Raw genomic sequence first — 18,494 nt, 5'->3', positions numbered from 1 at the left:
GAGTTCCTCATACTTTGCAGCTAACAAATCCATCACAGTCTTCCTCTGCAGCGGAGTCACTCAAAACAGTGGGTTGTCAAACTTTTCACTAAAGTCTTATGGAAATGATACAGCCATGCAACTTTACCTTATCGCAAAGCCCTGGGTTAGAGTTTGATGCTGTGACCTAATTTCTCCCAATCACACACACACAAGCCAAAAAAATCCCTTTGAACAAATGCCAGAAAAAGCACGGCACTAAGACTTGTCTCTTTCTCTTCGACCTCCACAGATGGAGCACAATCCGCGCTCTTAATCTTCAACGAGCTGTGCGCCCAGAAGGACGAGCCGGGGCCCTGCAAGGCCATTAAGGAGCGATTCTTCTTCAATGTTGACGCAGGACTCTGTGAGCTGTTTGAATATGGAGGATGTGGGGGAAACGCCAACAATTTCGAGACCCTCGAGGCTTGTGAGGAGACGTGCGTCGTCTCAGGTGGGTGTCAATCTTTGGCCGACGCACACAAAGCGCACACGCTTGGAGAAGTTCCCCTTGACATCCCCACTTGAAGTTAACAGCAAAAGTGCACAAAGTCGTGACTTTTTCATGAAAAAAGCTCAAGACATAGATGTATTTTTTATCGCTTTACATTGTTATGTTGTTAGCAAATGATAAGTTTGGTTTTCAAGGACAGCTATTCCTCATTAGACTTTATTGCCACCTTGGGCATAAAATCCTATTACAAAGTCATTCTGTTGTTGTGCAGCTAAAATGGAACAATGCCAACACATTAATTCTCAACAGTTTTCCTGGAGGCATCTACTTAATGGAAAAATATGGCTCTTTTAAGGAGGGAGGCCACTATTGTATTATTTATCAGCTACATTTACTAAACTGATGATAAACTGAAGTTATGAAATTAGCTGATAATGATGAATAACAGAGTCTTCAAACAATTTGATTTCCCATTTCTCATGTCCCAGCCTAAGAATGGAATTTTAAATCATAAAACAAAGCTAACAAGATATTGTATAATGGGAAACTCAAAGTGAATCAAAACAACTCATAATAGATTTGGATTTGTGGAGCCCTGTGGACACCATCAGTGTTGTTGAAGCTCATTTGAATGATCTCTTTTGTCTTAGCTAAACGTCCCTCTGTGAGAAGTAGAATCAATGATGCCACCACTGGGGAAAGACGGTAGTTTGGCAAAATTAAGCTATTTTGTAAAAGTACTTCAATTATTGTCCTTCATTACCAAAAAAATGATCTACCCCACTGTTCATAGGAGAATGCAGGAAATGTAGGCTTGATTTTGTGCACTTTGTTCATTATTTAGGCTGGCTACACACTACACAATTTTCAAACCTCAACCAATTTTAAAAACATGGGAGACCCAACGACACAAGGACAATTTAAACCAATTTTTAACATAGCTGGAATAGTAAGTAACATCTAGATGGTGATTCTTCACAATCCGCTCGCTCTCATTGGCTATGGCAGGTATTCCGAGGCTACTTGATGAGGAGCAACGATCATAACTTGCTTCATAGGTTTATCTTTCTCCTTCCATGCAGATCAAAGCTGAATACCTCAGTTAAGTTCAAGCATGTCATGTGACAGCTGTAAACGTTTCTTTGCTGTTTTGTTGAGACTGATGTATAAAGTTTCAGCCAAAGAAAGCTAAATCCTAGACTACACCCCTCGTTAAAATGTGATGTTTTTAACAACACAAAAGCCCCCTGAACGTAACTGACAAGACAGAGCCCTGTTTGTCAGTATGATGTAAAGACAGACTTTAAAAGAAGACTTTGCAACATCTTCTGGGTATGTGACTCACTATGCAGCACTTCACTTTTGTTTTGCAGGATTTCAGTAACATATAATAGAAATGCTACTCCTTGAAAAACAATCAAAAAAGCAACAATTTGACCTTTTAGCGCCGGTACCATATCAGTATATCCTAAGTCAGAGGACTGACTCGACTGTCAGTTCAAAAGCACTTCAGGTGAGCCGAGAGGAGCAACAAGATGAATAAGGAAGAGAAAAAATAGACAACATGTCTACAGCAGGAAACCAAAGAATTGTAGGAAAAAAAACACCTTTCATATTGCGTAACAGCTGCACAGATGCTGTAATGGGATCTGTCACCCGGAGCAGGAAAACAATACATCTTTAATTCTCTGTGCAACATGAAATATGCCCTCACATATAGAACCATAACACATCGATCAATGTATCTAACATGGCGTGGTATTCTGTGCTGTGACTAAGTGCTTTCTCCCACTGGCAAAGAATAACCTTCACCTCTTCATTGCATGCCATGGGATACATTACGCAGTCAGACAAGAAGATCATAAATAAATTTGCATCCTGAAGGCACTGTCATATACAGTGGATGCATCCATTTTTTTAAGTCACTATTCTGTTTGCACACAAACAAATCTGCACTTCAAAGAGAAGAGGTGTTTCCAGCTCTCACCCATCCAAAGAGGACTTAAAGTGAATTTTAACAGTGTCACGTTTTAAAGATGCTCTGTTTGAAGTTTTTCTGTGTGGAAAATCGTACTCATATGTAAACTTGCTGCTTTTTAATTGCTTGTATCCATATGAATCACACTTCCATCCGTATATCTTTTTTTTTTGCAGCATGATGTGGTGACTGGCTTAATGGCTATGATAAGGAAAAACAAAAAAATCCCAACTCCATAGTTACCCCAAAACACAGCTGAGTGTGTTCAAATTGAAGGTAACTAAATTGAACATGCCATGTGGAGCTCTGGCCACTTTGAGAGCTATTGAACATTTTTTTAATGAGCCAGTGCCTTTTTGTTTTATGCTCACACTGTATGTGAACGTGCAGCTGCGTGCACATGGGCATGTGAGGAACACAATAAATCCTCCTTCCAGCTGCTGCTGATTTGATTCAACATAACAGTCTGTGGTAGTGTGTCTTGCAGGGAGGTGTTGAAATAAGCCGGCAAAGGGACGATATGAAAAAAATGTTGTTAAAAAATGATGTTTGCAATTTTTTAAGGGTACACACAGTGTCTTTTCCAGGAATCACTGAATATAACCTCATTGGACAATATTGTTCACAAAGCACAAAGAATTAAGGGCTTCGCACAGTTATAAAAAATCATACAGAATGTAGAAGGTAGGGACATCTGCCTCAAAGGAAAAAAACTTGGTTGTGTATAATGACCTTCTGGCTTGAAGTATGATTGATTTATTATATTTACTTCTTGCAAGACAAAGTGCCCAACCCTCATTGGGTTACAGGACACCAGAAATATAGTTTCAGTGGTCCAACTATTCAATTCAGAAATGTTTCCTCTTTGAAAGCACAACTCTTTTTTTTCATAATCATCCAACCTGAAGAAATCAACATTAACGTAAGACATCTTTCTAAAGAGTACATCCCTTATGTCATCATAGGTAGGACAGTTGAACAAGAAAATCAATCTTATTCTCAAATTCCCCTCACTCCCACATGAAACACACTCTGCCCTCCTCTGGAGCAGCATTAAACCTGCTGACCGCTAAACTAAAAGAAGTAATGGAACTTCTGGATTAATCACATTATGCACACTGGCACAACTTGTGACAGTGCCAATCATTTAAAAAAGGAATCAGCTATAAAATGGTATAAAATGGTATAAAATGGTTTTCTGATCATCCCATACACCTTAAAGTAACCCCTTTCATCAGAATGTAATGCATTTGCTCCAAAACATTTAGAAAGTCTAGAGGAGTTGTATAATTTAGTTATTTTATTCCATTCCTGCGTACAGGGAGCCCACAGAAAGTCAGCCAGTTCTGCCAGTGGAGTCTTGGGTGTGCATGCTCTAAATTGGGTCTGCAGGAAAGGGAGCTACATAATACACCCATGGGTGATAGAGAGTGAAACAAAGATATTTGGAGAAATATAATGTATAGATATTATAGATAAGCACAACACATGTTAACTTCTCTCTATCTTGCTATCTTAATATGTGCCTTAAATGGTGAACTGTATGAGTCAGTGTACTCACACTGAATAGAAAGTGAACCCGACTTTTTGAAGAAGGGTTTTTATTTAGCAGGTACAGACATTTCAAAATGTCACCACATTTCTAACTGACAGAGAGAACAGATCTTTTGCAGCAGGGCTGATTAAATCAGTGACATTTTAATTTTTAAAAACAGACAAAGAAAAATATCTGCTTGTTATTACACACCCTTATTTGATATATGCCACCAATCTTTAGTTGTATCCGTCCATTTTTTGTACACATGATGTCACGACCTCTGAAAACGTAACACCAATGTTCTTGTAAAGGTCACCAACCAATGTGAGAAAAAGGGATGTGTCAGGGATGCTTTCAATCTCTGAGACTGTAGACTGTAGACCAGTGAGTCATAACTTCTGTATCCCAAACTCCTTCTCTGATGTCCACTCTTACAGCTCGACCTGCAGAGCTCTGAGACAAACACGGTGCTCTGAAAAAGAAAGTTGGGGCAGAAGTGCAAACTTTTTGCTTCAACCAGCTCAGTTGGGAAATTTGCCGTTTTCCCTTCCAAAAAAAAGTTAATGTTTACTGAATTACTTTAAGGTTGTGTTGGAACAGAAAAAAATGTCTATTCCTGGCCATAATTATCAGCATTGCAGTGATTAACCCCATTAAGTGTATAATATGCAGCTTTCAGAGTAGATGCCAGCGTCCCACTTCAGCATCAGTCTCTCCGACCAAAACAAAACTTCTCTTTGGCTGTACCTCCAACAGTTGACTTTGTCAATAAAAAACCTCTCCTCTGAATCAGTAGTTAAGTAGTTTGGACATTCTGTAACAGATACTGTACACATTGGCTACCGACTTTGCTTCATGCAGTTACTTGCCAGCTGGCCAATTATTGTCAACAGGGCCAGAATCTGCCCATCTGGATGTTTAATCAATGCATCGGTGAATCCCTGCTTACAATATGGAATACAGCAGTGCTGCATTTTATGACAGTTTGAGCGTGAAGTCAGTGAAACATGGACACAGTGTGATTCAATCAGTGACCTTTCTAAAGACAAATGGAACATAATTCTATGATATTTCACAGTTGTGGTTTAGTCACATCCATGATAACGTATAAGAATGCATTCAATAAATATGCCCTCAACTTATCCTTTTGGAATAATGGAGAACATGCCAAAAAGAAAAATACAATCATAATTCTCAACCTTTAAATTGCTGTTTAGCGCCCACCAGAGGGAAGAGGGTACAATCTGGAAAAGGTAGCACAGTAATCTGAAATAAAATGGTCCTTTTTTTTATACCTGCTTGGGCTGAGATTACTTCTTGGGTCAGTTTCTTTCTAAGTTATGGATACCATCTGTCTCCATCCAGTGGCAACATCTATTTTTACGCCTGAGTTCTCTTATGTTGTTGAAATTTATATTCCATCTGGAGTAGGTTGTCTTTTTCTTCCACTGGAGGCCTGACCAAGTTGGTGTCAGTGCATTTGGAAAAAGAACAACCAAACTGAAAAACATGTTGACATATATTAAAGACAACTAGCCAGAAAAGAGTAGGACAAGATGGGGAATGGCTGATACAGAGTGTAGTCTAAACATTGGCTGTTTTCAAACGGTGCATCATCTTAAAAGCTCATCTCTCCCATCTGTTGCGGTATGACACTCACAAGGGCCAAACAACATAAAATAAGGGTTTTATCACACCCACAAAGAAGTTATCTGAGGACATCTTAAATGTTCACTTCTGTTTTGCTGAAATATTGACTTTCTCTCTGGAAAGCAGCCAAAGCTTTCTGGAACGATGCACTCTATGATTCTGGGGCTTGAAAAACAATTGACCGATATCTCTCCTTAAAGCACAGATCAGCTCTTCCACCTTCACAGCTTTGACGGAGAACTGTGTTCCTGAATTATTCATCATTGTATTGGTCTAGAGAGAGTGCTATGGACTAGCCTTTGACATGTGTTTGCCCAAACTTTTGAGTCAAAGTCACCCCTTTAAAGTGTATTCAGATGGTACCATGATAACGTTAAATTGTGGTCACCCTTCTGTGGATTGTGGTTACTCAAAGACTTAACAGATAAACCAAACAGAGCGTGTGAAGCAGGTGTGAAACCTCCTCATGCAACCCCATTAAGTCCCCAGATGTGTGCATTTAGACAGGTAGCAGCACTTCTGTAAACACAAGTCAGAGGTCCCATCACAATTCTTATTTAGCTTCTTACACTTTGGATTGATTTTGTCTTTTGTCATCTTGTAAGCCAGTAAATCAAGCTCTCTGGTCACATGTTTTAAAGAAGCCAGTGGATGAAAGTGACAGTTGAAAGCAATGATTGATCATTCAGGAGAACATGCTATTCACTGACTTGTCAAGAGTTAGTTGAGAAGATTTATACCACTCTGACATGGGTCCATTATACATACAACTAAAGCTAGCAGGTTAGCTTAGCTTAGTTCAAGGACTGGAAACTGTTTATCTCATTAATCTCAAGTATTTCCCAAAGGAGGAACTATTAATTTGGCATTGTTAATTTGTTGTTTAATTATGCTAGGGGGCCAGTTATGTAGAGGCTCTATATGTATAATTAATCATCAATATAGCAACAAAGACCTTTTTTCTTACATTTGGTTTTGAGCTATGGAAACTTGAGCATAGCTTCCAGTTTTTCCCAGTATATAAAGTATTGCAGTAAACAAAACCAATCCAAAAAAAAAAGCCTTTCTCCCAAAGACAACCGCAATAAGAGAGCCACCTGTAAAGAGTGTTGACAAGATGACTCTATTTTGGAATTTGTGTTGCATGCACCTCTTGCATGTCTGAGAAAAGATGGATGCCTTGGCGTTGTGCCTTGGCATCAGGTGCAGGTGCAGTAGAGAGGAAATGATGTGGGGTCGAGAGGGCATCATCAAAGTGTAAGTGATTTCTCCTGAGGCAATCTGAAAAACACTTTAGACAGCACCCAAAACAATCTTGTCAAATCTTTGACTGCATACTGCATAACCTTTAAATCCCGGAAACATGGTGGTGGTTTTTGATTGTTGTCAATCGTCGAGGCCCTAGTCAGAAAAGTCACAATTATTTAAGAACTCACAACTTCAACTGTGCCCAATCTAGAAAGTGGTAATGCAGCCAGATAAAGTTTTGTGTGTTAATATCAATTTCTGCTGCATTTAACAGCCTTAAAACATTGGGCAGAGAAAAGGTTTGCAGTGCTTTCCACTCGGTGAACACACATTTAAAAACCTCAGTCTCTGACAGCCAAAGACGGTCTGTTTAAACAAGCTAGCAGAGCTAAGCCCTCCCTTACACAATAAAGATGAGAAAATCAAGCATCTCTTAACTTAAAAATGACTGTGATTGCAAGGCATATTCTGTTTTCCCCTTCATGGCAACTCTCATTATGTGTTAGCATCAAGCTAACAAACTAAGATGTATGTCCTGGTCCATCTGGACTCCAATCTAGATCTGGAATAATGCACCAGCAGCCACTGAGTGAAAGCCATCTTGTAAGAAATGGCTTTAGTTCTGGGTATGACATGATTACGCTCACGTACTTCAAGGAGATGTGTGACACAATTTATGACTTTTTTTTTTCTTCAAAATATTCATTATTGTCTCCAGCTTAATGCCCCATTGGCAAGAAAGCTGTTAGCACACCTCACTATCAGACAGGTGTTTAAACTGAGGAACACAGCGCTGAATATCCCCTGGCAAGTGGTTTCTAAGACGATTGGGAACAGAACTGCTTGTCCCTGTTATGTTTTAAAGTGGCACACCTGCATTGGGTAATGACTGCATCATTTCTTTCTGAAGCTGTTGTTGTCATTTTGTTCTGAAAGTTCTGCAAGAGTTTCCAAAAATGCCTGCTTGAGGCCTTAACGGAGAAATGAACAACAATGTAAGTGCTTAAATTTCCAAAAGGTGGCTGACATTGTTTAGAAGTCTGATTTTTGTTGTGTTCCTTTTCAAGATTTCTTTGAGACTCAGACTCATAGCTGGTAATGCTTGGCCTTTGTGTGACCATGACAGATGTTCTGAGCTGTTTTCAGAATCCTTGAAGATTTCCTTTTTTCAATCATTCTCTGTCTGCAATGTGCTGTTGACCTTTGGGTAAGGGCCAGTGATTTCTTTTTCTTCCGGTGTTTTATGACTCAATCTGAATTTTGGATGTGGCAACAACAACAAAAATGTCTCTACTTTACCAGAAAAAAACTGAGATATTATGATAGACCGCCAGATTTGGGCACTTGCGACCCTTATACAGCACCTTACACTATTTCAATCACACAAAATAGCAAAGTCACTACCAGAACTAAATCTAGTGGGTAATGTAGTAATAACAATGTGAGGTTCAAAATGTTGTATTTTTAATCAAACTACATATTAGCAGAAAGAAAGCCTTACTGTTGTGTTTTTAAAATGTGAAAATGTCTGCGTTAACATGAAGAGAATGTGCAAACTTCAACTGTTACATATCACACTGTCCACATTGTAGGCATCGAAAGAATTTCATAACTGCTATCCTTTTTGATGAATAAATCATTTTCCATCTGTGTGGGGGACCATAGAAGCCATTACACTCTCTGTGGTTGGACGCACTCTGATGTTGTTGATCATGCAGTCACGGCCTGTCAGGTTGCACCTGTCTACTGAAAATGAAGTCTGTTCGAAACAGGGCCAGTCCACTGGAAGTGATGCATTTCACGCCGATGCTGTGATTGTGACAAGAGTCAAATCAAGCGGGAGCCTGTCACTAGCTTTATTTATTTGTCATTAGTTTTCATAATGGCTCATTCAAATAAACAGCAGGGTTCCTGACAACCCTCGACAACAACTCTGCTGTCTCTGCTGTCAAGTGTTTCAAAATAAAAAGGAAAACCCCTAAAACAATCTTTCCCCTTCCATTTTCATGCCAAAAATTTTGTATATATTTGAAGCTGCTGCTTACACAATGAGGTACACCTGGCCTCAGTGCTGAGATCAGGAGGAGAGAGGATTTTGGAGTTGGGACTTAGGCAGGGATTGTGTGTTGTGGTGTTTTGTTAAATTAGTTTGAGTTATATGGTTTAGTTGTTTGTCTGTAGGTGGATGTAGCCCCATAGGTCCGCCTTAGTGTAAATGGTAAATGGACTTGAGCTTGTACAGCACTTTCCTAGTCTTCTGACTACTCAAAGCAATTTTACACCGCAGGTCACATCTACACATTCACACACTGATGGCACAGGCTGCAGTGTAAAGTGACTCTAAGGACACATCCCTGACATACGACTGAACCGACTCTACCACTGAGCCACAGTTTTGATTGTGTTAAGGTGTTTGATGTGACGTATTGGTTCTTGTTAGCCCATTAGTGTCACCTTAGTGTAGAGCGTAACACATGTGAATACATAACACCTCTTTCTTATCAAACTATTTCCTCACACTTACCATCCCATTACCGTGCTTTACTGTAAAGTGCTGAAAATGTAAAATGTACTTTTACATTTTCCTTTCAAATGCATAGAGACTGGATTGCCTGATAATAACATTTACCTTCAAGGAAAGGCAGATAAGCTGCAGGAAAAGTGGCGCTATTACACAATGTTACAGTAATCATACATAATGTAAGATGCAGAATGTAGATGAGGACCAAACTCAGAGCCCTGATCCCAATACTGCAAGACCCGAGGGTTATAATGAATGCAACGACTGGAAAGAAGTGAAACAGGGGGGCTGAGGTAAGAGAAAGCAGAGAAAAGAAAGTAGAGAAGAAGAACATTTCAGAGGAGGGGATGTGTTTAACTGGGGACAAGTTAAGAGAATAAAGATGTTCTAGCTGGAAGTGTTGACTTTTTGCTCTGTCGAGGATCTAAAACCTGTCAGAAGCTGAAATGTCACAGTACTGCTGTGGACATGAGTGGGCTGGCTGTGACCAAGTGGCCAGACATTGTAATGTCATGGTCTGACCTGATACTGTTCAATGGAGAGTCGCTCCATATATTTTATTGATCGGAATAAAGAGTCAATCATGGCCAAACTGAAAACTTAGTCAGGGTGGTGAAAGTATATCATCCGTTTTTTTTCTTCTATTCGTTTTAATTTCACTTCCTACAGGAACGTCGATGTTAAGGTCACTGGTGCTTAAATTTAGAAAAGACAAAGACAAAAACTGAAAAGAATCATTAATCCAATACAAAGGGAACAAGAAAAGTGTATTATGTGGAATTTAGACCCCAGCTTCACTAGTCTGACTCTCATTCAGATTTTAAAAGAAGTAGATCTTTTTTTAGTAGCAGAAGTATTGAAGTCAAATTTAAGAAAAACATCTATTTTTAATTCAAGGCAGCTTATAGTCTTTCATACCATTGCTCTCCTTCTACCTTTCTTAGATTCCAAGAACCCGTGCCATCTGGCTGAAGCTCCTGGACCCTGCCGAGGCCTGGCCACACGTTACTTCTTCGACACAGCGAGTCAGCAGTGCAGGCAATTCTTTTACGGCGGCTGCTTCGGCAACGCAAACAACTTCAGGAGCATGGCGGATTGCCAGGCAAAGTGTCAGAACCCAGGTAAGCCAAGTACAGCTTTAGTTCTTTCACAGTGAAGACAGACACCTGGGCGGATCAGACTGCAGCTCTGTTAGTTAGTAAGGAAGCTGTGAATGTTGAAAAGGTGTCTTCATTTGGTGGACATTTTAATGCACATTTTTCAAAGAGCCAACTCACATTTGCACTTTAACACTAAAATCAGCAACACATGCCTGAACAAAGAACTTTGCCAGTTTTACCCAGTAATGTAGGTTTTTTAATTAGCCCAAACATAAGTAATTACTTTTCCTGCCTTTAACTCAAAGCAATATCCAAAGACTAATTTATATACCTCTGGGTTCGTGGACAGCCAATGTAAAGGTGATTACAGTTGCTGCACAACAAATGAAAACTCATTTCAGAGCGGGGACATGATCAAAATAGTTCCACCTCTAGAAAATTAACTTTCTGATGAATTTTTAGCTGACCATGAAATCACATCCCAGCATGCTTTAGCATTTAAATCGCTTTAAAGTGACCAAAGCATACCCAATTATGCCTGACTTAGGCACGACTTAGAAGCCATTCAGATATTGAAATTGTCAAAGAAAATAAGGCGGAGTCGCTCAGCTGTGAACAAGTCTGCCTGCGGTGCATTTTGAAGTGAAAATCAATTGGGAAAGCTTTGTGTGATTTCTCTTTTATGGATAACAACTTCAGATGGATGACTGTGTCTGCTTTCATTAGTGGGTAATAATTGTTTGCAGACCAACACCCTCTCTGGTCCGATACTAATGATATTAAAGCTAGTTTAATTATGATAGATCACTGGGATTTTAATGAGATCTGTTTCTAAATGTAGGTCGATCAATCTGTGAGTCCCTTTTTCTTCCTTTTCTTCATAGTTAATCCCACTAAGGCACCAGAAGTCCACACTGCTAGAAGAGCCTCGATGGTGCAGCCAACCATCGTAGCTGGTAAGACTGAATGCACACTACACTTTACCTTAATTATAATATATATCTATATACTGTAGAATCATGTGAATTATCACACATTACATCAACTACTTTCAAAAGTGTACATTTGTTTACTTGCTAAATAAGCAAACAACTACATAGTCATTTTTGCATTACTATGGGTCATTCTGGTTTGAATTTTGTCCTTTCAAACAGAATGTGAAACCTTTGTTTGAGGTTTTTCTGAATGGAGGATGACATGTTTATCCTCACTCTCATGTTTAAGTATGGCATCAATCTTCCTATCACCCTCATGGACTGGAATTTAAAAAGTGGATAGCCACTAGGCTTCAGTATTGGAGGTCAAAGCACAGGAGCCTTAGACCTGCATTGTTCCTTTTCAACCAGCAGGGGGAAACCATAATGGTTACGAACAGAAACTTTCCTGCTATACTTGCTTGGTGTATTGACTCTGTGAAAATGCTCCCAATGATTTTTTTTGTCTCAGTTGCGTGTTTTCAAGTCTTCAACACAGCACAATGATCAATATCAGATTTTGAGTCAAATATACAAAAATCAAGGTATGACTTTTTTGCATGTCTGTCCAGTATTTTCCCTCTCATCCAAATATGGTCATTCCAGCCCCAAAAAATAAAATAAATATTAAAATAAATATGGTGACAGCAAAGATGCCAAACTCAAGACCTCAAGCTGTTGTCACACTTGTGTTTATACAGTCTTTAATTTACTTTAATGTGGGAATCAGAGTAATTAAGCACATTTTTTTGTCAATTTTAACTGATTCTGAAAACTGCTGATCCCTTGCAATGTATTTTTTTTCCTCAGAGAAAATGACTGCAGGTGAACCTGAGATACAAAGGAATGAAACCAATCAAGAGCTAAAAGGTAAGGATACATGACTTTGTTTAGATGCAATCTCTGAACCCACTGGCTAAGCTCTGAAATAACAAATATCTCAGGGTTCAAGTGTGGCAACGGGATACTCAGGTAGTGGATTTAAGATGTTCAGAAAGAGCCCTCCACTTCTGTCTGTTACTCATTAACCTCAGACTGAATAACTTTTTAAGACCAGAGAATGGAGTTTTGGTTGAGAAAGGACATTAATAACCAGATTTTTTTTCTGCACCCATAAGCAGATGCCCGTTTATGAAAAGCTAATAAAACAACATGTTTATTGTCAGATGACAGCAGATGGGTTCCAGGATTGTATCATGGCAAGTGCATTCTGTCTCTTTTTTCATATTGACTGCTTTCCTGCATACAACCAAAGCCAGTTCAAAACTGAGGGGTCAATCCTACACTGATTTCAATCACAAGGCCTATTTTAGAGGTAGTGTGATTGCATACTCAGCCAGTGGAGACATGCAGTATGTGGGCAAGAGGAACCTAAAATGTACTGGTCAGTAATTCACTGGTGTTTTTTCTAACTGAATGACACAGAGGTATAGCCATCTTTGATCCTGTTGTCCTGATTCAATGATTTTGTAGTTCAGTAACCTTGTTCAGTGAAGAAAATTAATGTGTTTCTCTCAAGATGAAACAGAACATCCCTTTTTTTTTTGCCCCTATTAATAAATTGCAAACAAATAGGCAGAAAGCCAGAAGAAAAGCATGCAGTGTTTGTTCAGTGAAGAAAGAACAGAGCACCAGGCATGATTAAATCAATCATCCTGTCCTCAGAGGAACAACCAGACCAAGCTGGAGGCTGAATTATGCCTAAACTCTGAAGTAAGCAAATTGAGTTCAGTTACTGAAACAGTGTGAGTTGCCAATAACTTGAGCGTGATAAAACAAAAATAAAATGTCAAATGCAGTGATGCATTGAACAGTTCGGGAAATTGCTTCTGTTTTGTGAGACAAAGAGCAGGAACAGAGTGCCACAGTGTCGCCCTCCCACAGCCCATTCGTCACAAAGCCCCACTTAGTAGTTTTGGGTGTATTGGGAGCGATGGATCATATATCACATTAGTTCTGTTCCAAGGTTCCTTTGTGCAGCGGCAGGAGAGCAGAGGGAGAGCCTCAACTGCTTTCCTCAACTCATTCAAGAAGTTATCATTTTGAGAATTCAATTTCACTCTTGTCAAAAAATACAGAGAAGGAACGATTGCACTCGAGTTAGCATCAACAGTGCTGCCTCCGTATCGATCATTTTTTAAATTTCCCTGATAAGATCTTGAGAATGTGACAAAACAACCCACGGGAACAATGCTGGCACAGAAGTAATCCGCCTCAGTGTAAGAATAAATAATCCAGATCTAACATTAAACAGTTACCGAGGATGATATCTGGAAATGATTCACTGATAATAAATATCAGGTTGGATCTGTTTTTCCCTACTGACAATAAAAGGTGCAGTTTCAAAGTCACAGAATCGTGAAAAATTACCACAATAAAAATGTCATGGACATATACGTATGATGTCATTCTACTAAGTTTGTGTTGACATTTTAAAATCAAAGAGTGACATCTTGTGGCCAAAAATGGATAAACACCTATAATGTCACTGGGTGAAGTTTGTATTGACAACCCATTTGCTTTGTAGGCAGTAGGTAATACATACTTTGCATAATCGTGGTGGTGCAGAGAATGTGAGGAGGGCATGGGCCAAAATAGACAGAAGTAACCAATGGGTGACGTGAATGAGACTATGTTCATGTTTTAGACAGCTGACGATTTTTTTCACTGAATTTATAGAGATACACAAAATGCTTAAATTCTAATAAAAGCTTTTTGTTAGTTAATAAGTTAGGACCAGTAAGTTTGTAAATAAGTTAGTGGTTGAGTTAATTAGTAAGTTGGTTAATTAGTAAGTTGGTTGGTTGGTTGGCATAGTACAAGACCTTTTAAAGTCATAGTTTGTAATGATGGAAATCAAAGTCCTACAGTCTTCAGTACACTCATGATAGTTACAGTAACAAGCTTTCTTACACCACCACAGCTGAGTATCCAAACAATGGGACTTTATAATTGAAAGGGGGAATAATTAAAGACACACCGATGATAACAATGCAGTCAAACTTTGACCTCTAATCTCCCTGTGTTTTACAGACATGAGACCCACAGATCCATGCTCCCGGCCCGTAGAGAGCGGAAACTGTGAGGATGCGCAGAAGAGGTTTGCATACAGCCCACAGAGCAGGAGGTGCCACGTGTTTCGCTACAGCGGCTGCGGCGGAAACGAGAACAACTTCACAAGTCGGAAGGAATGCAGTATCAAGTGTGCTCGACGCAGAAAGGGTAAGAGTATCTCACAATGTCATATTTGAAATACACACTGTCAACAAATGTGCAATTCATTGCTTAGCTTCGCTAAACTGTACAGATAAAATGTTTGAAGATTTTGTCCACAGAAAAAGGCTAGGCATCATTTTCATTGTAGGTTTCTTTTGTAACTTTTGCTTTAACAGAAAGTCTTTGAAATCAACTTGTACCTTTTGATTTCTGTTGCAGCTCATGGGAAGAAGATGATCAGGATAAGGAAGAAAAACCTGGACATCATTCAACGCTCAGTCTGAACACGCTGCATTAGATCCTGCTCTGCTGTGGAGCCACCTTGTATTTATGTCCATACTTTATTTGTAGCTTCCCTAAAATCTGACGTTTGTCATGCTATTGTGGAAAAAAAAAGATGATTTGCTGTAAGGGTGAATTAGCGTTTCAGTGGCTGAATGAATATATCATTATCGGCAATGTGCCATGTATTAATTTCTCATTGACAACAAACAAAATTGTTAGGCTGATGTCTATAACCTCCATAATGATGCTTTTGTATAAACAATGTCTTTGTATGCTAACGTTTCAAGGCTATGATGTCATAATCAAACTTTTGTTGTTAAGTGAAAAACACCAAAATTGCAGCACCTTTTTCTCTAAAAATTAAATGAATGCTTCACCTTCATATTTGTTGTGTATATACAGTAACTGATGATTTTCTGGTATAGCTCCAATCTTATTAATCAATGTAAGCTGCAGCATTAGCAGATTGAACAGCTGGACAATCTCTCTCCCAATGAAACAGTATACAGAGTGTTTCACAGTAAACACATTCATCAGGGTGACCCCTGTCCTCACGACTATAAATCAATGTTTACAAGGCACTGACTACTTTATTTCTATCAGATTAAACATGAACACTCACTTCTTACTCTTTTTAATCCATTGTATGCAGCTCTATAAATCACTTTAGCAGTCCTGCTGGTGTTGTCGGTGTGGAGGAGGAACACAAGGGGGCAGTGTTGTGCCATGGAAAAGGTTGTGTGCTCTGCAAAGGATTTTGCTTTGAAGTATTTTCTGTTTTATAACCACGGCTGTGATGTATTAAACTGTAAGAGTTATATAATAAAGCTCAACAATCATAATCTCTAACTCCCATCGGTCTGATTTAACAGTTTTGCAAAGTAAGTAAAAAAAAAAGAAGTGAGAAAGTCTGAGCAAAGAAAAGATCTTTGTTCACACACAGAAATGTGATTACAAAGATCACCAAGTCTCCAAATTCAATTTATAGTGTACGTGTAGGGAACATAATGAATGAGAATAACTGTATAAGTCTTCAAACTGTAAACAATGGGGATTACGAGGTAAATAGTGTGAGAGGTAATGAATCTGGGGGATAGAGACTTTACTAGACAGAGGATGAACTCATGAAAAGATATGACAGACAGATAGATAGATAGAAAACTTTATTTTTTCACACACTTTTTCATTAAAACTTTTTTCCCAAGGGTTACTAATCACATGATTTTTAATGTATGGGGAAAATTTGGGGTTAAATGGGTGCCGGACATTATAGGCTCAGAAATTGCTGTGCCAGTGGTATTGTTATTGCTGCTTATGATGTGTTGGTTTAGAACGAGCAGACTCTATGTGCTGACTCTTGTATGTGGACGATGGGAGCCGGCTCCTGTTTGAGAGCCATTTCATTTGATTTCCCTCTTTGTTCAATCCACGGTAGAGTAAAGGGCTGATCTTTTCTCCACATCACTCGGCCCAAGGAACAGCCAGTGCTCGGTGGTAACAATAACAAAAACATTTTTTACCAAACATCATGTAGGCCTAACATTAAATGGTTTTATTCTGGGATATATACTGTGTACAGTAATACAATATAAATGTCAGTAAAATACTATCAGAGGTCAAAACGCCTCTAAAAGTTAGCTAATTTTAAGCCCAAATTATACCAAATAAAGATTCGTTTGGGAGTCGAAAGAGTTGTCTCGTTTTACTGAGCTGAGCCAAATGATCCGGGTCAATAAAAAGAGCCCTAATTCCCATCACTAATCTACACATTTACTGTAGGCTTCTTCCACTAAAGTTTCTGAGGGTGTGGGAGTTCATCGGCCACCTCTCCTGCAGACTGCAGTGTGTGTATGTGACCACAGCGCGTAGGTCCTCAGCTGGAGCTCGCGCTGTGATGTAACAGGAAGTAGTGGGTTGCCTTCCAACGTCAACCTGACAGCCGCTTCAGCTGCGCTCATTCAGCGCCGGAGACCCGCCGTGTTCGCTGCCCTGTGCCGAAGCCGAAGACTCAACACACTTTGGGGATTGCCTTGAGACTTTACTCCCGCTCAAAGCTCCGCGCTGCTGGTGGATTTTATTCTCTGGTAAGACCGAGTGAATGAATGTGTGCCAAAGCGCTGTGTTAGTTCGGTCCACTTTGAGCTCCAGCAGCGTCGACCAGAATTAACGCACTCAGTTGACAATGCATTTTGTCCATGATTGTATGTTTAACGAGGTCAGAGTCGTGGCATGTGCATTAACAGAATAGGCTGTGATGTCCTGAAGCCATTAAAAGGAATAACCGGTGTGAGCATCCATAACTGAGTCCAGATAATCTGCAACGTCCTTCTGCCAAGAGCTGCATGTGAGAAATGTGGATTTTCTATGAAAACACAGGGAAGCAGCAGTGTTTTGTGGGTTTTAGACATCATCATGCCATAAGAGCGTAGGTGCATGATCATAGACTATATCCATATTTGTCAGAGATATCTGGACTCATCTTCATCTGTTTTACGGAGCTTTTATTCAAGATGTGTTTGAATACATCCATGGGTCTACTCAGAGCTTACTCAGCTGCTACCAGTGCACGCATGCCCTATGGAAATGTGTAAACAATCTATTTAATGATTCAAATACACAGCATTTGCCTCTTTAAAACACAGATAAAATAGTATTGTAGATATTTGAACTTCAGCTCCCGTGCATGGCTGACTCAGCCGAATATTGCTCAAAATACAACCTTGCACAGAACTGCAATCCATCCTGTATAGAAAATAATCATGATTAGATTGGAGTGTGGGGCTTTTCAGGCTGACTGAGCAGGACAGCAGCAGTGATTCAGCTCCATTCAGCTCTGAGGCTTTGATGAAGCGGTGCTCACTCTCTGCTAAATCATCTGCAGGGTTACATAAGCGGCATATTTGGACATGCTGGAAGTTTGTGGGCTGGGCGGCAAAAATGATAACGGTGGTGATGATGAGGATGGTGTGTAGGTGGAGGATGTGAAAGCGGCGGTCACTGTTGGCAGAGTGTACAGCATACAGTGCTGCTGAAAGATGCAGTGAGCAGGAGGAGGATTCACAGCCAAGTTTGTGGACTTTTTTTTTTTCTTTCTCTGTCAACACCACAAATAAGGTTGTGCTGCAAGCTGTTGATTTCTTTTTTTGGAGTTTTACAATCATGACATCGTTTCTGGGAAGATTTGATGAACTACATGTTAATTGTTCACCTTTCAGATGAATAAGTTGGGAAACTGTTCAGTCTGAAAGAATCGGATAGATATCATCTAGAAATAAAAATCTAGTTAATGTCTCATGTGTGTTGCAGTGCGTGTTGCAGCTAGACTTTCTTCCAAATAGTTCAAAACCAAAGAAGAAATTATACAGTTTTTTTTGTGGGCTACTGTGCCTCAGTTGGTCCAGTCGTTCGTCTCCTAACGGTTAGCCACATGTCCGGTGTGTCCTTGGGCAAGACACCCAAAGTTGCTCCAGCTGCTGTGTCTGCTGCGTATGACTGTGTATGAATGTGATTGAT

At 39.6% G+C, this 18,494-nt stretch overlaps 2 protein-coding genes across 2 annotated transcripts in view; both read left to right on the top strand.

The window, feature by feature from the left end:
* Nucleotides 1–216: 216 nt before the first annotated feature.
* Nucleotides 217–15,823, top strand: tfpia (tissue factor pathway inhibitor a; the record flags this gene model as incomplete). Its single annotated transcript, XM_061054666.1, has 6 exons — nt 217–472; nt 10,351–10,527; nt 11,391–11,462; nt 12,291–12,350; nt 14,514–14,702; nt 14,916–15,823. Coding segments are annotated over 6 exons (819 nt in total), but the record flags the coding sequence as incomplete, so codon positions are not given.
* A 1,025-nt stretch (nt 15,824–16,848) lies between these two features.
* The window catches only part of calcrla (calcitonin receptor-like a), a 34,629-nt gene continuing 32,983 nt past the window's right edge, over nt 16,849–18,494 (top strand). Inside the window, exon 1 of the mRNA XM_061053852.1 lies at nt 16,849–17,065. The gene's annotated coding sequence lies outside the window, so the exon portion shown is untranslated. The remainder of the gene's footprint in view (nt 17,066–18,494) is intronic.

The sequence above is a fragment of the Labrus mixtus genome, chromosome 13 (genome assembly GCF_963584025.1).
Source record: "Labrus mixtus chromosome 13, fLabMix1.1, whole genome shotgun sequence".
Taxonomy (NCBI): domain Eukaryota; kingdom Metazoa; phylum Chordata; class Actinopteri; order Labriformes; family Labridae; genus Labrus; species Labrus mixtus.
Note: the sequence above shows the minus strand (reverse complement) of the source record. Positions and strands in the feature narration are given on the sequence as shown.